We start from the raw sequence: 22,885 nt of genomic DNA, 5'->3' as shown, positions 1-22,885 counted from the left end.
TTAATCTAGACGACTCATGTTTTTTAAAACTTATTACATGCTCCGCCCTTAGGCACTACATGGAAAGGGAGGGATGCCCCGTGGAGGTCTGAAGTGTCTCATATGCAAATTTAGGAAAATAACACTTCTCTGACTCCAATAAAAACCAATATTTTATTCCTTACAAAGTTATAGATATTTATTCATGAAATTTATTTACGTTTTACATGCACGTTGAATCGCGTGACAGAAAACCGAACTTTGTTTACTTCGTTTTTCGTGGAGACTAGAAAGTGTTGCCATTCCGCTTTAACTAAACTTAATTATAAACTTGACGGAACTGAAGCGACACTACAAGGTCTTTTTAAGGAAAACTGACTCGTATCCACGTTACACATAGGGAAAACCACGAAAACGCCCATGCAGCCAGCCCGTTCGCCAGGACTAGAACTCCGGACCGAACTACCAGTGTTCAGCGGCTTTTACCGCTCGCTCGATGGTGGGCTAGAAGAATCATGTTGTCTTTGGGTTTCATTTTTGCAGCTCGAAAATTTAAAATATGAAAAAATTTAGATTAATTGTTAAAATTATGAGTTAATTTATTGAAATACTATTATTATTTTACTTTAGTGCCAAACAAATGTGAATACTTCAGCTAACAAGAACATTAGATCCAAAGCAAGACTTTCTTAGTCTACTCTTTGCATTCGGAAATTTATGGAAACGTAATTCCGGGTTTCTAGAACATTTTGAAGCAGACTGAGCACACAACAGTTTGTGTTTGCACACGCCATTCTCATAAATTCCACTTTCACAGTACACGATAACACTTACTACAACAACCACCTGTTTTCTGCTGCTCATCTTAGGTCTATTTTTGTGTCAGTGATTCGCTACCAGAGGGCCCCATTTCACTACAATCGCGAACAATTCTGAAACTTTTTGTTAACTTTCACAACTGGCAACAACAGTTATTTTGTTTAAAAATTTTGGCGGTGTTTATTTTCAACGTAAGATTATCTGGTTTTGTTCTTAGTTTTGTATATATATATATGTATATCGCTTAAATAAAAACTTTACTATGTCACGACAACAATGTGATGAAATGTATACAGAAGCTAATCGTTTGAAATCATTTCAAAATTGGCCATTTGGGGAAGATGCAAAATGCAGCGCTGTAAAGGTAAATATTTATAATTAATGTAACTGTCATGATTGTTAATCTTCCAGAATTTAATATTTTTTTTTCATTTAGTGTAAATATAACATATTATAAAAAGCATCGATGTTTCTGAGTAAAGATTTAATTGTTTATAATTTATCAAAGAGTCAACTAATCTTGAATTGAAGTTACTTTTGTTGAGCTTTGCTAAATTTTGTTTATGATAAACTTAATAAACTATGATAATGAGGAAGGTAATTTCTAAAATTTTGATTCAAATTTCGGCTGACATGCTGAGATTATGAATGTATGTAAGATGATGGGAAAATGTAGAAATTTGTCTATTATATTATATTTCAACTAAAACTTTAGGCTGTTGGTGTGTATGTATGAACTCAAATTACTAAGTCAACAATATGATGTGCAATATTTATTCCTGAGTTATTAGTATGCTTTGTTGTATTTAATCAGTGTCAAACATTTCTCAGTAGATGACAGTAATATCTTGCATTTACAACTGGACAACTAATGTAAGCATATAGAAGAATTGGAACTACTCTGATATGCGCCCTCAAGTCGCCAAATTTCTCGCCAAACACTTTTTGGCGAGAAACTCCACGCTGGCATATTGCTATCTAAATTTTTTGTCTACATTTCGAACTTTAAGCCTAAAATGTCTCCAAAAATATGTTTTTCGCGAATGCAAAAACAACGTTTTAAACACACAATTTAAGCTAAAGATCCGAAACAGAAACAAAAAATTTAGATAGCAAAAAATGTAAAGTTTCTAACCAAAATTGTTTGACAAGTGTCCATGTACACAGCGATATTTTTTTAACTTAAAAAAAATCTACGAATGGCACAATCTAGGCAATGAACGAATCTACGAACTACGCACACCTCGCTTTAATAAATTAACATAACGACAATAAATTTCAAAGAATATCATGTACACAGCATCCTGTTTAAACTTAAAAAAACATCTACGAATTGCACAATTTAGGCGACAAACTAATTTACGAACTACGCACATCTTACTTTAATAAATTAACATAACAACAAATTTCAAAGAATACCATGTACACAGCGTCCTGTTTCAACTTTAAAAAAATCTACGAATTGCACAATTTACGCAACAAACGAATATACAAACTACGCACACCTCACTTTCATAAAATTTCATAAACAACAATAAATTTCAAAGAATACGATGTATACAGCATTCTGTTTCACCTTTAAAAAACATCTACGAATTGCACAATTCAGACGGTACGCAATACAGTCAAAAGTCGTTAATCCGGACTCGTCGGGACTTCGGCGATTCCGTATTATAGATCATCAGTTTAAATCTGGTAAGATGGCATGCAGAAATTATAAAATGAAAAATATGAAACCGTGATTTTTGAAATAAAGAACAATTATGATCTAAAGGGTATCAAAATTTACAAAAAAAAAAAAAAAAAAAAAAAAAAAAAAGCTTAATATTTATTTGTTTACTTTATTAAACATTTCTTTCAATGTAAGTTATTTAAGTTGCTTCGTTTTATGTGATAACACTTTCTCTTTAATTCTATAAACATACGTAATTTCTTGTTCAGTTACAAAGTTCCGCTGTTCAAGTCCTATAATTGCTGTGTCGAGAATACGGACTAATTTGTCAATTGAAATTTTTTCGTTTTCTATAACCTCTCTTACTTTCTTCGCTATCGGAAGCGAATTATAATGACGAGGAATTTGATTTAAATCATATCAAAGATGGAGTACATCGAGATGAAATACTACATTTAATAAAGAATTATAAGCCAAATAAAATAAAAACATCTGCCCTGAAGATAAGGATAGTGCTGACAGATCAACTTCCAATTCATTGCGCGGCGCCCGCGGCGTTAAAGATAAACAAAGTTAAAAAAACGTTAAAGTTTAGATAAACAAAGGATATGCCTTTATCCATTTTTTAACAATTCCACTTTTTGTTTAATGAACTTCGAAACATATTTTCACTTTGTAGATCATTTACATATTAATAAATATATATCAGAAATTCTATTTGACATAATCGAAAGTTCAAGCTTACTTTTAATAAATTGCTTTAACAGTCTGCAAAAAATAAGCCGGATCCAATTCGAAGATTAAGGAACAACGCAATTTGCAACATTAACTGAAATAGATAATTAAATAATTTTAGCTTAGCTTACACCGTCCGTTATACATTAAACGCGCACTCGTAAACGTATTTTGCGCACGCGCACAAGCATATTCTCAGCCGTAAAGGCCTTACGCGCATGCGTCAACGTGACGTATGCGCAGAAAGTTTGAAACTTTGAAGTCCGGATTATGGGTGTCCGAATTAACGACTTTTGACTGTAATCAACAAAATAACTAAAATAAATTTCAAACAATTAAAGAAAAACCAACAATAACGACAGAAATTCATACTAAAAAAAAAAAAAAAAAAAAAAAAATGAACATAACATTCTACAAAATAAGAACAAGAATAAAATAAAATGCACTTACCATGAATTAATGCTTTTTCGAACAGCAGAAATACCAATTTCATACCGCCTTTAACATGCCGCCATGTAAAGCACAGACATTTCCGATACAAGTCAAATGCTTATCTTTACAAGAACTGTAAATGAAAACTATAATTATTCAGAAGAATTTTTAAAATTACAATCATTACAAGGAACAACAAAAGGTGAAGATAGTTACAAACAATTAAAATGTTCAGTAGAGCAGTATGGCGGATTTGACAAGTGCACTGCTATTGTAACTGACAGTGCTAGAGCTATGCCACAATGTTCTCATTAATATATTATGAATATTTTGAAGTTTTCTTTTTAGTATAAATAAAATATTTTTTTAAATTAACATAAACTGACTTTTCATTTATCTACCTTCTTGGTCCCCGAAATGTTTAATAAAGAAAATATGGCCCGTGGGATATGATAAGTTGGACAGCACTGAGTTGAAAGGAAAAATCCCACGATTTGTTATAACAACCATTGGAACTTGAAATACAACAAAAGGAAGGCATTTGAAAATGGTAATATTGCTTGATTGAAGGATTGTTATGAGCATGGTTTGCTGCAGAATGTTTTTTTGTTTGGCACATTCTGAAAATTTGGCGACTTCTACTAAGGTGTTTATGATAATATATAAGTCCTAAGTGTTTTTATGAATAGTGAAGGGCAAGTTTTGTATCTTTTGACTGTGATGAAATGTTTCTCTTTTATAAAAAAGTGCTTAGGTGAACTTATATGTAAAGAAAGAAAATTCTGTACCAGGTAAATTAAAGACTGCCTTTTCCTGTTGCTGTGTGGGAACGCTAATGGGGGTTGTTAGATCAAACCTTTCCTTTTGTGCCATTTTAAAATCCACAAGTGTTTAAGAAGAAAACAGGATTAAGGGCAAATTTAATATTATTTGAGGAGTAAATCAAAAAGCATCTGACGCGAGGCAGTTTTTTGCTAAATGGATACAGGAGGAATTTTGGGTTAGAGAGAAGGGTGCTACTTTGGTAGGCGGTTGCACGGATTTTGGCGAGTTTTTGGCAATTTTTCTTTTGGCGAGTATTACGAGTTATGGTAAACCCATTGCTGGATAAGTTATTTATGGTAACCGATACTTTGTGACATTTTATTTAAAAAATAATGCGTGTTATTATGCATAAATTCCGTGTTTTAAATATTATTTATGGCTTCTAAATATTAAAAAGCAATTTAATTTTGCATTTTTATTTGAAATAAAAATTTTATTCTTTATCATATTTTATGAAATTTTATGCTGTGGATTATGTAATCAGTGATGTCACCTTACTTTAAAAGTAATTAGTTTTAATATCTATAAATTTAATCTAATGTTTTAAACATTATTTATGGCTGTTAAATATTAAAATACAATTTAATTTTGCATTTCTTTTTTAAAATGATTTTATTATGTATGATTATTTAAATAATTTTAACTCTAGGCGTGATGTAATCAGCTCTCTGATTGGTTTTAGAATATTTGTGCGTTAATGAGCTGTAATCAGCTCCCTGATAGGTTGCTGAAAATTTGTGCATTACCGCGCCATTTTAAAATTTAATTCATATCTTCGAATTCCTTCAAAAATGAATGTTGTTTTTGATAAGTACCAAGAATTTTTGGTTTCGGAATCAAAAAATTGTCCTTTGAGACCTTATTTTCGCCAGCCTGGATTTCCTAATCAAAGATTTATTTATAAATTCTTACAAGGGTTAGAGGAAATTTAGGTTGAAATTTACAATAGCAATAGAAATTGTACTTGTACTTACATTATATAAATACTGCAGGGCTTAATTTCTAAAATTAGAAGTGCCAGTCCTATACAAGACAGTCTGGAAAAAGACGCAAGAATAAATAAATAAAATGACTAATAAAATCATTAAAAAATTAAATGGTTGATCTTTACAATATGGTAACTGGTAGTTTGGCGACATTTTGGAGGCGATAAAGGTTACTACCTGGGACTTTGGTAATAATGTGAGCAGTACTCAGTTCCGATTACGCATTATTTTGCGTGAGGGAAATGAGAGATCATGGGATATGTCATGTGATATTAATAGACGAATTACGGTTCTTTAATCGGAAAAGGGGGGAAATCGGGAAAAAATGTGGAAATTTTGTATTTAGCTTTATTCTGTGTTGTGTGAAACAGTGTTGTTTAATTTTTGGATCCCATGGCCCTAACTAAAGTGAATTCGAAATGGGTATTTAGGCATTGTGATAAAGAGAAGTTTGCTTTTTATTTAGCGGAGGAAGTATGGAGGAAAAATTCGCATAAAAAATCTTTCAATAATTTTATTGAATGAATTAGAAAAGTGTATCCGCCACGTAATCAAGATTCTGAAGAAGATTAGGTAAGTTAGTATTTTTAATTATTTGAGGATATTATTTTTATGCATTGTTCTAAATGTAAGGTGGAAAGGAATTTGGTATTATAGGGAAAATTGTTATTAGCAATGATTTAGTTTAAAGTAATTAGGATTGTAAGGTAATTTTTATTAATTTAATGTATTTGCTCATTTATATTTTAAGTAGTGTTTTTGAATTTAATTATATTTTAATGAAATGATAGTTATTTTGTGAATTTTATGTTTGTAGGAATTTGGTATACGTTTAAGTTGAAATAAACATGCATGGAAATAATTTAAATATTTGATACTAAGTATTTGTAATGCTTGTGGTATGAATTCGTTGGTGACGTGTATAATGTAATAGATGATTTAGAGGTAAAAGTTTTTGGATATTTTATTTATTTTATATGTGGAAATGTTCATATTTGTAAAGGGTAAATACTTTTTCGCAATCAGGTAATTTCATATATGTTCTTTTTACCGGATTTAAAGATTGAGAAAATTGTCATGTATTTTCGTGAAATTTTTCTAATTTATGAGAAAAAGCAGTGTACATGGATATAGTGAAGAGTGTGCGCAATGCCATTTTTGTGCAATTCTGGGATGTTTTTTTAAGTAAAAATAAGTCGGTGTGTACATGGTTTATGTGTATGTGTTATTTTGAAAAACGCGTAAGGAGTATGGTATTGTGCACTTTTTCCCAATTTTGCAGTGAATATTTGTCATGATTAAGCAGTTTTGTTTGATAAAATTTCTAGCATAAGTGTAATTCGGCTAGTAGATTGTTGGAAGAAGTGTTCAGTAGATAAAAAGAAAAGAAACATGTCTTTACTTCGTGAAGACAAAATGGCGGCGGGGAAAAAAAATTGCTGTAGGAGAGTTGGTTGCCAAATTTTCGCCAAAAAATCACCAAGTTACCATAATGTAAAGATCAACCGAAATTTAATTTAAATTTTTGAAGGAAACGTCGCTAATTGTTTCTTCAATGAAGTGCGAAAATGTAGATCACAGATGAAGACCGTTAGAAGAGCCGATTCTGAGACGGCCGTATATGATATTGTGGTCATGTTGGAAGAAATAACGGCTGTAACTGTAAGAAAATTATTAGACATTCCTCCTTTTTTACCAACAATAAACTAATTGCTGTCATTTTAGCTCTAGTGTACGAAGCGTTCTTATTTACTTATTTTAAAGTATTTAATTTAAGTAATATTTTAATTCTTTTAAACGTTGGTATGATGGTTTTTAATTCGATATTCAATTTACGTAATATTTTAATCCAATTAAACGTTGGCGCAATGTTTTTATAGTGGTATTTTTATTCTATTTCTATGCTATATGAAAGTAATAATTTAACCTTTCTTTAGTATTTTATACTCGTAGTAAATGTATTTATTCTATATAATATATATATATATATATATATATATATATATTATATTATATATAACATATTTTAAAGTATTTAAATTTAATAATATTCTAATTCTTTTAAATGTTAGATGATGTTTTTTATTTGAATATTCAATTTCAGTAATATTTTAATCTAATTAAACGTTGGCACAATGTTTTTATAGCGGTGTTTTTATTCTCTTCTTTGCTATATGAAAGTAATAATAACCTTACTTTAGTATTTTATACTCATAGTAAATGTATTTATTTACACTTGCTGCCATCTTAAAAACGACATTTTCAACAAAAAAATTAATCCATTATTTCTAACGATATTTATTTTTTTTTTTTTAAGTTTCGAATACTTTACTATGCGTAAAAACAGCGTTTTTCAAGATGGCTGACGTTTGTAGAAATCGCGCCAACGTAAATCGCCAAAAATCCGTGCAACCGTCTTCCAAAGTAGCACCGAGAGAAGGGTATCCTTTGTATTATCACGAAGTTGTTGTTTCATTTATGGTAGTCTGAGTAGTTGAATGTTATGGAAACCTTATTATGACGTAATCGGTCGCATGATTGCGGTAAATTCGTAAGGGCTTGTGGTGTGTATTGGTTAGGAAGTATATTGCTCGTTTTGTGGTTTAGATGGTAAAATGGCTAAATATGGTAAGAAGAATTGGAATTTTCTCTATGATTTGGAAAGAAAGGGGAACAGAGCATTATTTGACTGGTGTATAAATGAAGGTTTACTTAGTAGCCATTATGTGTCCTGTTTGTAGGAAGGAAATGGGCATGGTCGAACGTTGCTGTGGAGGATATTTTTTACTTTTATTTTGTGAATTTATGTGGCGATGTCAATATACAGATTCTAGTTCAGATAATTTTAGGAAGTTTTTGGATGCTGTTAAGGAATTTTATTTGACTGAAGACATGTTAATTCATAAATAAGGCAAGTGGATATTTCCTTTGTGCAGTGCAAAGATAAATTTCCTTTTTTATGTTATTTCATTGTTTGATTTAAAATGTAGTGTATTGAAATTATATATGTTTTTGTTGGCTGTTCCTTTGACTTTTTAAGTGAATACAGTTCGATGTGTACGTGGACAAAGTCAAGGGAGTGTGCAGTGCTTAGTTTGTGCAATTTCCTGATGATTTTTTTAAAGGGAAAATATAATCCTTGAAGCTTTGCTGCCTGTTTATGGTAACCTGAGTATTTTACGTTGAATGTTATAGAAACCCTATTATGACGGGATTGGTTGTAATGCGGGATTGTGGCGATTTTGACTGTTGGGAAATTATTTCTCAGGGCTTATTTATGCATTGAATGTTGGTTAGGAAGTACGTTGCTTATTTTGTGCTTTACAGCATAAAATGCCTGTCGGTGGTATGATTAACCCAAAGATTCTGCATGCTTTGGAATGAATGGGAGAAAAAACATTGGATTGGCTGGTGTGTAAATGAAGGTTTAAATGGCTTCGTTCAACTCTCAGTGAATTATGCGGTGAGATTTAAGGATTTGGAAACCGGAGCTAATTTCAACACTATGGAAGGTATGTATGTGAGGTGTAATAAAAAGCAATTTTTGAAAGAAATGCCACCGGCAGTATGGAAGATATGTTTTATTTTCACTTTTGTGAATTTATGTGATGATGGCAGTATACAGATTCTAGTTGAGATAATTTTAAATAGTTTTTGGATTATGTTAAGGAATTCTGTATTTGACACATTGAAGACACAGAAATTTCTAAATAAGGTAAGTTAATATTTCCTTTTTGTACTGCGCAAATTAAGCAAATATGTATTTCCAGTTTTATGTCCTTGTTTTATTTTGATTTAAAGCACAGTTTATTGAGATTATAATTTTTTAATGCTTTAATTATGTTTTGGATGTTATATGACTTGAGAGGGCATTGCACGTAAACTAGAATGGTGCCAAAAAAATTCCCAATTTTCGCCAAGGAATACCCTGAAATATATACTTTTCCTGATATGCAAAATGGATTAAAAAATTCTTTTGCACGTAAACTATTGTAAGAATGGTGCCAAAAAAATTCCCAATTTTCGCCAAGGAATACCCTGAAATATGTATTTTTCCCGATATGCAAAATGGATTAAAAAATTCTTTAAAGATAAGGTAAAATAACTCTGGAAGCATATGATGAATCAACATGAGCAGAGCTGGCCTAAAAATTATGAGAGCTATTACATGTGACTTAGGATTTCATTAAATCTAAAGGTGTGTTTGTAAGTTTTTTTTTTTTTTTTAAATTCTCAGATAATAATTAAATCAATCATTTTTTACATTAATTATGTATTAACTGACTGATGTAATATATTAATTATTGACTTGCTAAATTTTGTTTGAAAAATATATTTTATAGATATGTGTAATGTCACTTTGAACTTTAACTTAAAATTACATGTATTAGGAGTTTGAAAGTAACTGTGAATGATTTTTCTCAAGTGTATGAGTTAAATGCTTTTAAGTGTATTAGTTAGTTTTATACCAATGTTTAATTTGTTGCATTATGAACCCATTTATTTAGATGGCTGAAGCCGGATTTTTCCATTGTCCAACAGATATAGAACCAGATCTTGTTCAGTGTTATGTTTGTTTCAAGGAATTAGATGGTTGGCAGTTAGAAGATGAACCCTGGTATTTAAAATAGCTTATGTTTATTTTATATTGTTGTTACTATGTATTTATCTCTTCTTCAAGCAGAATAAAATGTTTTGCTAAACTATATTTTATCATAGTTGTTGCATTATGAATTGTTGAAAAATTTCTAAGAATGATATTTAAAATGTTTTGGAACTGGAATTTGATAATCTGCACATATAAATAAATTTATTTGTTTATTAATAATGGGCTGTAGTAAAATTTAGTAAAAGCAGTTATAATAACTAAATTCTGCCTACAAATTTGTGTGTTTGGTACTTATTTATTACTGCAAAAAATGCAGGATGACAGTTTTTTACAGAAGGAAAAGAAAAAAAGAATGATTTAGGTTTTAATTAGGTATTTATCTTGAAAGTCAACTAATAAACCTATTTAGAATGGATTTTTATTTCTTTTATTCTAATGGTTAATATGTGCCATCACTTTCATAATTGATTCAAACTGTGAATGTTGAACTGTGAATTGAAACTGTGAATAATGAAGTTGTTCATTTTAGCAATTTTTCTGAAACGTGCTGCATTCCTGTGAAAATTTTGTTGAATTTTCTTCCATTGCTGGCATATTCAGTAAGAGAAATAGTTACATAGACAAACTATAATATAAATTTAACAGTTTAAATAGACCATGTAATATATTTTATTTTAAATAACTGAATTTAAAACAAAAGATATTACAATTTGTCTATGTAAACTGTTGAAAAACAGAAATGCAGCAAAAAGAAAGGATACAACTTTGCTTGACAAAACTGGAGAATTCTCATGCACATTGCCAAAATTTGGCACATTCTAAGATTTTTTTCTGATTACTTCTAAGGTTGTTGCACTAAGGTCATCGCTAAATCTCTAGGGCTACCAGAAATTGAGGAATACTGTACAAAATCAAAAAACTAATAGAATACGTACTTTGACAAAAAATTTTTTGACAATGCTCCATAGATGTTGTTAATCAAAATAAATACAGTCAAAAGTCGTTAATGCGGACTCGTCGGGACTTTGGTGATTCTGGATTATAGATCATCAGTTTAAATCTGGTAAGATGGCATGCAGAAATTATAAAATTAAAAATATGGAACCGTAATTTATGAAATAAAGAGCAATTATGATCTAAAGGGTATCAAAATTTACAAAAAAAAAAAAAAAAAAAAAAGCTTAATATTTATTTGTTTACTTTATTAAACATTTCTTTCAATGTAAGTTATTTAAGTTGCTTCGTTTTATGTGATAACACTTTCTCTTTAATTCTATAAACATACGTAATTTCTTGTTCAGTTACAAAGTTCCGCTGTTCAAGTCCTATAATCACTGTGTCGAGAATACCGACTAATTTGTCAATAGAAATTGTTTTGTTTTCAATAACCTCTGTGTCACTTTCTTCACTATCGGAAGCGAATTATAACGATGAGGAATTTGATTTAAATCATATCAAAGATGGAGTACATCGAGATGAAATACTGCATTTAGTAAGGAATTATAAGCCAAATAAAATAAAAACATCTGCCCTGAAGATGAGGATATTGCTGACAGATCAACTTCGAATTCATTGCGCGCCGCGGCGTCCCCCCCTTTCCCGCCACAGAGCAGCGTGAAATGGATAAACAGATTTCCGAATGGTTAGAGAAACAAAGGATATGCCTTTATTCATTTTTTGCAGCAATTCCACTTTTTGTTTGATGGACATCGAAACATACTTTTGCTTTGTAGATGTATTTGAAATTCTCTTTGACATAATCGAAAGTTCAAGCTTACTTTTATAAAATTGCTCTAACAGTCTGCAAAAAATAATAAGCTGGATCCAATTCGAAAATTAAGTAACAACACAATCTGCAACATTAACTGAAATAGATAATTAGGTAATTTTAGCTTAGCTTATACTGTATTATGCGCATATGCGCATGCATAAAAGAATTACGTGCATGCGTGGACGCATTATGTGTTGACGCATGTGCAGAAAGTTTGTAGCTTTGAGGTCTGGATTATATGAGGGCTATTCTTTTTTTTTTTTTTCAGCCTTCGATGGGCTATAAAGAAAAGACGGGTGAATATAAAAAAAAGATTTTATTTCCAAAAGTAATCTACAATACAGGTTATTTCTCTACATAACCACCTTGACGATTGAGGCATTTGTCATATCTGTGAACAAGCTTTGCAATACTCTTTTCATAAAATGTCCCCACCAATGATTGGAAGTGCGTTGTGATGGTTTCTTTCAGCTCCACGTCATTTTGGAAGCGCTTCCCGCCAAGCCACTGCTTCAGTTCAGGGAACAGATGAAAGTCACTCAGCGCTACGTTGGGAGTATATGGTGGATGTTCGAAAATGTCCCATTGAAATTGCTGAAGGAGCCGTTGGGTTACACGAGCACTGTGAGGACAGGCATTGTCGTGGATCAGAACAGTACCAGAAGTCAGCATGCCTCTTTGTTTGTTTTGAATAGCTCTCCATAAGCGTTCCAAAGTTTCACAATATTATCTGCATTAATTGTTTTTCCAGGCTGCATAAACTCCACAAGCAACACACCGTTTTGGTCCCAAAAAACAGTTGCCATAACCTAACGGTTGTTAAAGGTTCGTTTGAATTTTGTGGGTCTCCTTGGAGAATTTGTGTGCATCCATAGTTGTGATTGTCGTTTCGTTTCGGGAGTGTCATATTGAACCCATGTCTCATCACCTGTCACAATGGATTTCAAAACTTCTTCTCCATCAGTATTGTAACGGTCAAGAAACTCAAACACTACAACCATTCGGCGAGTTTTGTAGTCGTCAGTCAACATCTGTGGGACCCAGCGAGCACAAACTTTTCTGTAGCGCAACTGTTCGGTAGCAATACAGTACAGGGAAGATCTTAAAACTTCCGGAAATTTCATCGATAATTCACTTATGGTGAACCTTCGATTTTGCTTGGTCAACTTGTTGAACAATGTTATCTGTAGCGACAGACTTGCGTCCTTGACCCCCTTCATCATGCACATCAGTTCGGCCATCTTTAAAGTTTCGACACCATTCATGAACACTGCCATTACTCATAAAGCTGTTTCCATACGCTCGGCTCATTCTTCGATGAATTTCCGTTGCACTTTCCCTTCTGCTTGCAAGAAACGAATAACAGCTATCAATTCACACTTGGCGGGAGAATCAATAGCGACAGCCATGTTTACGTGACTGCAACTCAATAGAAAATGGCGTGTTGAATACGCCAGTGACAGAGCATGTGGAGGGGGAGATGCGCAGTCGCCTACTACGTACACCAATTACCTGCCGCATACCTGGCCATCATACTGTGCGATCGGAGGTTGGGAAAAAAAAAAAAAAAAAAAAAAACCTACGTAGATAATCCCTGATTATGGGTGTCCATATTAATGACTTTTGACAGTGTGTTAGCTTCTGTACATCATGTTCATACTTGCCAACCTATGACACTCAAAAATCAGGAGATTTTTCACAATGTTAAAAAGACTTTTTAAATGATAAAAATATGGTTTTTAATAATGAATTAACTTTAAATAGTAACTAATTTTTAAATGCAAGCAACACGAAAAATACCTTACGCATAAAAAAACATTTTTATTACTTGCATCGTTTAAGGGGGAAAAAAAAAGGAGGGAATTTTAGTTTTTCCTAATTTTGTTCACTGCAATTGCCACGTAGGCCTGCTTTCGATAAGAAAAGTTTTTCTAATGTGTCATCACTAATATTAGATCTAAATTTAGTCCTCGTTTACGCAACAACACTGAAAATCCTCTCACACTCTGCACTACTATGGGGAACTGTCAAGATGGCCAACACAATTCTAGACAGTTGACTATATTTTAAAATTCCATCAGCACCTTTCAGTTTTGCAATTAAACTCCACTGGGTGTCAATCCTAGCTGATTTTATTACTTCATTCAAGTTTTCTAATTGTAAACTGCTGTTATGCAGCTGTTGGAACTGTTTCAATTTTTCCTTCCTTTTAGAACTCCTTTTAAGATAATAATAAATATTTGCAATGTGTTCATCCACATTTATTGGTAAAGAAGCTGCCCCTTTTTCAGCTGCTAAATTTAAGAGGTGACAGGTGCACCTCATAATCTGCAAATCTGAATTTTCCTTTCTTAAGATGCCTGCAACGCCAGTCTTCAAGCCTACCAATACTGGTGCATTATCGGCACCAAGTGCTAAGCAATTATCCAGAGTGCCTGCATTTTCTTTTAAAGTTTAATAATTAACTGTGGTATATTAAAGCCTGTCAAATGTCCTTCTAAAATGGGGACAAAAAGTAAACTGCACTCAATTTCTGAAGAATCTGGATTAAAAAAAGAAACAACAATTGGATACAGTTTTGAATCGGTATTATGGCTTCCATCCGTAGAGAGGCAGAACGGAGCTGTTTTGTGCAATCAATAACTGAAGATTTATTTTTCAAACCCATTTCTTTAACAATTGCACCTGTTTTGATTCTTGCACTTGAGTGTTTCTTAGCAATTTCACTGTCGAGAAACATTTTTCTAAATAAAGCTGCAGCGTGATCCGATGCATTCAGTGGCAGGTTGTGCTCCAGTAAAAAGGCAGAGAACAGACATTCTGTATTAATAACTTTTTGGTCCTTCGTTTTCGTTTTTTTAAAAAACAACTCATGTTATCTTTGTGTTTTTGTGTTCGCACATGTTTGAGAACATCCGTCCTTCCACATTGCGAATTCGAAAAATCGCAACGACAGGCGGTGCACATCGCAAATTTATTACATTTCCTTGAGGAAATAATGGAAGGAAAGTCAACTGTACGATTTTTGAAACGTACACGAGTATTTCATTCTCGCAGACATAACAAAAGATGATAATTTCTAAAACTATTTCCTGAAGGCACGTGCACTCACACAACTCATCACAAATTGAACGAAATAACTGAAGAACCAAAGAATCTTCTTTGTAAAGAACATCCAAATAACAGCTTGCCTTGTCCTCATTGGCTAATATATGCCAGCTGACACGCAGTGGAGTTCGTTGCCCATTGGAGAACTGGAGAACGACGTTTCTGGGATACGTATAATGCTCTCACTCACAAAGCAAAAGTTATCTAATTCTTAAGGTTTTGTTTTAGATATAATCTAGAGAAAATTCAATTGCTTTCAGACGTCCAAAATCACTTTTGTTCATATAACAAAGTATTAAGCCAAGTTCCATAAAAATCGTGAGAAATTTTAAAAATAAGAAAAAGTCGGGAGAAATATATTGTAAATCGGGTTGGCGGGAGATCGGTCGAAAATCGGGAGTCTCCCGCCTAAATCGGGAGAGTTGGCAACTCTGCATGTTAGATCTATATATATAACTGTTTCTTTGCATCATTATCTCTCCAGCACAATTTTTAATTACATTAATTAATCTGTGCAGATCAGTGATTTGATTCATGCCAATATGCTGAGGGGGGGAAAATGCTGTCACAGAATTCTGAACTCTTGCTAAATAAATGTGATCTTCGACACCTCCTCGACAACAATTTCACACATGCTCAAAAAGAGGTATCAAGGCTGGATCTGCTTCAGCACTGGTTCAACAGCTATTTTGTGCATACACATAAGAGTATTAAGGCTGCATGGATAGCCCCTGTAAAACTGGCGACTAAAAATACTATGGAATAGGCAAAGAAAATTAATAAGCTTCAAATTTTGAAAACTAAATTGCTTCATCTTATTACTGGAAACCTTTGGTTTCTCAAAAACAAGAATCTGCATAAAGCCTTAAAGACTGATTACGTTGAGGACTACCTCAGTAAGCTAAATGAAAATTTCTACTATAATGCCGAAACAAATCGTGCTAGAAATTTTACTGAAATCTTATGACATCATTTCAGAATATTACTTTTCCAGACAATATATATGCAGCACATCTGTACAACATGTTAGATCTATATATATAACTGTTTCTTTGCATCATTATCTCTCCAGCACAATTTTTAAATGTAGGAATATTTCCTTCTTCACTGTAGTTGTCTTCAATTTTATCTCATTTTTTTTTCCATGTAAACTTTAGCTCAGTGGATAGGTATTTGTAGTATACATGTTCAGATCAATGATTCGAATCCATCTCATGGCATTTTTGTATTTTTCATATTCTGCTCAGAAATGGTCATTTTTGCATCATCCAGCTTCTGTTCTGCATCAGGCATAAATAATTATAGGGTTCACCCCCATCTATCTTTCTACAGTTAATTTTTAATGATTTGAAATCTGTGAAGTTCTGACTCAAAACACAAGCCTTACTCAGCATACTGATTCAGGTCTCTCAACATTTTCCCCACGTCCTGTATGGACCTAAGATTTATCTGATTGTGTGTGTAATTGCATTTAGAAGGGTACCTTAATTTATTTTTTTTCAACTGTATTTCTTGCTATTCTGGAAGTGTTTAATTTTTTCTGCACCATGAAGAGTCTAATGTGAATTCCAGTATTGCCGACACTAACTGAAACAGAGTATCCAAAAAAGGAACTAAATTTCAAAAGAGGAACCTTTATGATAACAGTAAATATGGGATGAAACATCAAACAAAAATATATTAGGAAATAAATGTGAAATATGATCAAGTTAATTGATTATTATGCTTTACTGAAACCTACAGCATTAATTAAAAATAATTCATAACAAAACACGAATGAAAAAACAGTAAAAGTCTATTTCCACATAATATATTTTTCTGAGTAAGTAAATTCCTGCATATCTGGGCATACCTGAATAACAAATCAATAATTAATCCAGACAGTATTAAATATTTTTCTTTTTGCAGTAAATATTGTTAAAAAAATTATTTTTTGCATATGGAAAGAAATTTCCGTTTTATTTCACATAATCATACAGCACACACGTTTCCCATCAGCTGACTATGCATGGCTGAAGTCTGCATTTGTTGCCAAGTGACGAAGGTTACCATGCTGAAAAAAGGCCACTGTACTGGCATGAAGCATAAGCTCAGCTAAAACAAGATGCTACTGTTTCAAAGCATTCATCATTTGAATGAAGCTTGTGTTATTAAGTTGAAGAATAGCCCAAACTCTGCATTTCAGAAGAAGCCATCAAATAATCTTATAATCCATCCATTCTATTTTTCCTTCATGCAGGGGTGTAAGGAAAGTGGTTATTGAAGATATAGTGTTATACTTAGGTAGGGTAAAAAAGAAGGGCTAGGTCATTCCTTTGTGTGACTTCTTGCCAACATGATCCTCGTAGGTGAGGTTACCAGGAAGTAGTCTGACATCACTATGCTGCATCTGCTCTGACTTCGCTTGTTTAAAACTAGCAATGTGGACATCCCAAATGAATTTTAATCACATATACAGTCAAAAGTCGTTAATTCGGACCTCAAAGCTACAAACTTTCTGCGCATGCGTCGTATTAACGCATGCACGTAAGACCTTTACGGCTGTGCATGTGCGCATGCGCATTATATGTTTACGCCAGCGCGTTTAATGTATAACGGACGGTATAAGCTAAAATTATCTAATTATCTATTTCAGTTAACGTAGCAGATTGCGTTGTTCCTTAAATCTTCGAATTGGATCCGGCTTATTATTTTTTGCAGACTGTTAGAGCAATTTTATAAAAGTAAGCTTGAACTTTCGATTATGTCAAATAGAATTTCCGATGCTGGAGCTCCCAAAGGATCTACAAAGCGAAAGTATGTTTCGATGTCCATCAAACAAAAAGTGGAATTGCTGCAAAAAATGGATAAAGGCATATCCTTTGTTTCTCTAACCATTCCGAAATCTGTTTATCAATTTCACGCTGCTCTACGGCAAGGGGGGGGGGAATGCCGCAGCGCGCTATGAATTGGAAGTTGATCTGTCAGCACTATCCTTATCTTCAGGGCAGATGTTTTTGTTTTATTTGGCTTATAGTAATTCCTTACTAAATGTAGTATTTCATCTCGATGTACTCCGTCTTTGATATGATTTAAATCAATTTCCTTGTCATTATAATTCGCTTCCGATAGTGAAGAAAGTGACACAGAGGTTATTGAAAATGAAAAAATTTTGATCGACAAATTAGTCGGTATTCTCGACACAGCAATTATAGGACTTGAACGGCGGAACTTTGTAACTGAACAAAAAATTATGTCTGTTTATAGAATTAAAGAGAAAGTATTATCACATAAAACGAAGCAACATAAACAACTTACATTGAAAGAAATGTTTAATAAAGTAAACAAATAAATATTAAATTTTTTTTTGTAAATTTTGATACCCTTTAGATCATAATTGTTCTTTATATCATAAATTACGGTTTCATATTTTTAATTTTATAATTTCTACATGCCATCTTGCCAGATTTAAACTGATGTTCTATAATCCGGAAGTCCCGACGAGCCCGGATTAACGACTTTTGACTGTATTCTTTTCTAGTAAAGCAGTGTCAAAGTCAAATTCGGCTCTCGAACATTTCCCATAAATTAATTAGCATTATTATGACAAGACTCTGAAAAACAAATGTTTAAGATTTTAATGGTTTGGAGTATATTCATTACCAAAAATGAACGTAACTCTTCGGAAAATCTAGAAATAGAGCTAATTAATTTACACTGTGATATAAAACTTGTTCGAAGATTTTAAGATACAAATTTGATTAACTTTTATTAGTACTTGTCAAAAAATAAATATCTTAAAGTACGAATTTTTGCAGTAAGAATACTCGCTTTGTTTTTGAGTGAATTTACATGAGAACAGTTTTTTGCAGTTGAAAATTAATAAGTCTATGAAAAGAACCAGACTGCTAATGAGTATCTACAATTTGTGATGATGTTTTTTAGTAATTTCCCTCCAAGATGACAAACTTCATGAAAATCGAAACGCCATGAGTTGATGTAACTGAAAAGTGTAGTAAAAGACAAAGATGTTTACAATAATTTACATACAAATATTATTATTTCTGTTTTGCGTCATAGAAAATCTAATAAATAAAAGAAAGAGAATAGGTTTTCATTATTTATTCTCAAATTTTGGGACTCTTGGGAAGCTTTCATATATTTCTTTTTAGTTTAAATTAAAAGAAAGTTACTTAGTGGTTCAATATATTAGAATTAGTGGAATAAATGTCAGTCTGAAAATTTTAATATTTAACTGTCTGAATTCCAAATTCAGACCAACAGAAATTTCAGGCCGATATCAACTTTTAGATTTCAGGCAAAATATAAGTATAAATTTGTTATTTTTCTTTGTATGTTTTTATAAATATCTAGTAAAAAGTTTTAAATTTCATTGACAAATTTTGGTTTAGGTTGAAATAACATGCCGAACAACGATTAATTTAGAAGTCAAACAACAAAATTGGATATGCTAGAGTAATTTCACATTTAAAAAAAAAAAAAAAAAAAAAACTTTCTATTCTAGTTAACAACCCTGATTCCAATCCATCTTTACCTTTGGCCTTTAAGGAAATTATGTTTTAGTTTTCTTGTTTCATCAATAAATGGCGCTAGTAGTTTAACTCCTGTCTAGCCATTCTTATCTTGTTCATTTGGCAGCTGAGGTAGATGGTTCGGTAAAAGCATCGAACCTAACCCTGGAAAATTTGCAAATATAACACTGATTTTTGTTGGATATTTAAATTAAATTTTGGTTTGTTAAAAAAAAAAAAAATCCTGTCCTCCCCTCTTTTTTTTTTATAATTGCTGCCCATCAGCTACTTTCAAAGCTACTTGTGCATTGGCCCGTGTGCAATGTCTTCTTGCATGGGAGCAATGTGCTATAAAATTCATGGAAATGAGAGATAGGGATATTGTATTTCACATATTTCCAAAGGAGAATTTGCTTCTAGCAAAAAAATAAATAAAAAATAAAAGGCTACGTGTGTTGACTATAGGATTCTATTACTGTGAAGAATGCAAGAATTTGCAGCAAACATTTTCTATGCAGTGATTGTGAAGATAACATGAAAAATCACTTACTTGGATTGCCTTAGAAGAAACTGTTAAAATCCCATACTGTGCGAAGAAAAGAAAAATAATGCAGTGTGCTTTTGGAAGACTACAGGAATTAAGTTTGAGGCCGATTATAAAAATGATGACAGGAATAATGAATCAGATATGAGTGATTTTAAAACAGAACTCACAAATGACGATCTAAATATTGCTGAATGCTCTAACTGTAAAAATAAACAAAAATGCATTAATAATTTGTAAAAAAAAAAAAAAAAACAAAGCTAGCTCATCATTTTAGGTAACTTATAATCATACACATAATCATACACAACATCAAAGTAATTTCACATAAAAAAGACCTTCCTCCTTCTCCCCTCTTTTGAATAAGTAATTCTCTCTAGATACTGTGAGCAAAGTTGTTTTATCAAACTTAAGACAATGATCTTGTATTTATTTAAATGTAATGTATTTATATAAATGTGAGTAAAGTTATACAATTATTTAAAAAAAAATATCTGATGTATCAAATCGGAAGAGAAACATGCCAATGTAAATTTTATAATTAGGCTAAAAAAAGTAATCTCAAATTTTAAATAAAACTACTCATTTCAATGGCAATCAAATATAGGAGTCCTCTTCTTTACTGCATAAAAATGAAATGACATATATATTCAAAACTATGGCAAACTAAAGTGCTTCCTCCCTTGTTAACTTTAAAAGGCCGTTATTATAGTTATCTTAGAAAGAGTGACAGAATTCTCCCACTTAGTATGCAGATGAAGAAAAGGTAATGATTGCAATAGTTTTTTCCTCCATGATTTAATAATAAATGCATAGGGGAAAAAACCTGCAGCTTTTAAGAAAACGTTGCATATTTTATCTATTATTTAAAAATAAATAAATAAGTATTATGAACTTTTTAAATGTTATAAATGCATACAGTAATAACAACTTCTCTTCAAAATTGAAGCTATTTTTGATACACAGTATGTCTGTTTTCTTTTTCAAATTTAAAACTTTCATTTTTTTTTTGGTGAGAATTGCAGTTAGTGTCAATATAATAACGTCATCACTCCTCACTTCCTGTTTTTTTTTTGGGGGGGGAAGCTCTATGAACTAGCCCTTCTGTTCTGAGTCATGTACTTAGAGCTTCAGACTGTTTAAATCGAGCCCTTAACATAAGCCTGTCTTAACCCATGGGCCCACTGAGCATAGGGACCCTATTGTTAATTCATTTATGTTTCATTTGCATTTCATTATATCTTGTAGAGGCCCCCATCACACTCATTTTCCCAGGGTCCCATAATGTTGCTAAGGCAGCACTGCCTTGATATTTTACAGCAATCGAGAACATTGCTGAAAAGTAGGATCTTATCAAGCTGAAAATAAATATGTACTTGCTACCAGAGCAGAATAAACGTTTAACCCTTTAAAGGTCATGTGCATATAAAATATACAGGAAGTTTGTCAGTTTTTTAACCTCCTAAAAAATGCTAATTTTCCAATACCAAAAGCTGTTATCTTGAGCTTTTATTGTTTCCTTTTGATTCTAATTGGCAGCACTACCCTATGAATGCTCATTATTATGCAGTTATGAAATTAATATACCTTGTTCAAAGATATCATGTTTGATGATTCATAAATTCTATTGGAAAGGGGAAATTTCAAAATCTGCAAATATATTGACGTACACATACTGAACCTTATATATTTATTGCATTGCAATCAAAACTGATAATTTAAAGATTATTTATATGGTTTTAAGACCGATATATAAAATATACTAGCCCCCATTCTGAGGGTGCCTTGCCAATAGATGGCAACACCAGGCTTCTCTTTCTCTACTCTGTGGGTTGACAGAATTCACTTATATTATAATTGCCCATGATGTAATATGATATAGTTGTTTATGATTAATTTACAGGCTGTTTAGAATTAAGTATGTTCATGGGGGGATGGAGAGTTTACTGACCCTGTGTTAGGAATGAATAAAAGTATTTAAATTTTTTTTTTTTATGCTTTGCTTACTCAAGTACAGTTTTCATTCATCTCTGTTTAGCTAAAATTTTAATTTCACCATTTCACCCTTTCCCTTGAGAAAAGCTCATCAGTTTCAAAATTGTTGTCTGGTGTCAAATATTACACAATTGCAGGGGCAAAAGTGGCATTTTAGCCACAAAAGACGTGCTACGTGTTTTCCAAAACCCTAGAATGTGACGAAAATGAAAACAAGGGATTGATGGATAATTTAGTCATACTGCCTCCATACCGGTATTCCAACAAGATCACACAAAAGGGAAGCTCACTTACAAACATGGGAAATAGGCATGCACTTTAGGTCCATCTCTTTTGTCCTGGTAGTGGAATGGAAAATCTACTGATTGGAAAGCATGCTTTAGGGGATTGTGTTTGTCGATTTCAGATGGAACACAACAGGAATTTTTTCCCTGGGTAAGGATACAAGTAGCCAGTTTTTTAAATAAATCTTCACAGTTGGTGAAGGGGGGGTATTTCTAATGCGAGTTTTAGGGACAAAACATTTATCTTTGGATGAAAAATATCCACTGATTCCATGAGCCCACGGGCCTAACAAAAAAAAGGCGGCTTCGAGGTATACCTATACTGGAGAGATGTTCTTCCTGAGCAAAATTATATACCTTATTTATTATTAACTTAAAAAAAGGGCTTAAGGGGCTGAAAATCAAAGTAAGAGCTTTTGTATCAAATAATAAAATCATTTAATGGCTTTTCTTCTTGAACAAAATGATATATTACAACCTGTATTTATAAAAAATTAATAAGAAGCCCTTATGGTGCGTAATAATCAAAAGTGTACAGGGGAGTGGGTTTTTCATATCATAACAGGAAGCATGTTCTTTTATTTATTATCTAAAGCATAAAATATAATTATTTAA

General features: G+C 32.2%; 1 protein-coding gene across 1 annotated transcript in view; it reads left to right on the top strand.

The window, feature by feature from the left end:
- Positions 1-937: 937 nt before the first annotated feature.
- The window catches only part of Det (baculoviral IAP repeat containing deterin), a 37,504-nt gene continuing 15,556 nt past the window's right edge, over positions 938-22,885 (top strand). Inside the window, exons 1-2 of the mRNA XM_035362951.2 lie at positions 938-1,162; positions 9,957-10,066. Coding sequence (XP_035218842.1) covers positions 1,061-1,162; positions 9,957-10,066 — 212 coding nt within the window. The 5' untranslated portion in view covers positions 938-1,060. The remainder of the gene's footprint in view (positions 1,163-9,956; positions 10,067-22,885) is intronic.

This window comes from Stegodyphus dumicola, chromosome 3 (genome assembly GCF_044657685.1).
Source record: "Stegodyphus dumicola isolate Sdum_Otavi_A_Nest chromosome 3, ASM4465768v1".
In the NCBI taxonomy this organism is placed as follows: Eukaryota; Metazoa; Arthropoda; class Arachnida; order Araneae; family Eresidae; genus Stegodyphus; species Stegodyphus dumicola.
The sequence above is the reverse complement of the archived record's forward strand: the minus strand, read 5'-3'. Positions and strand labels throughout refer to the sequence as shown.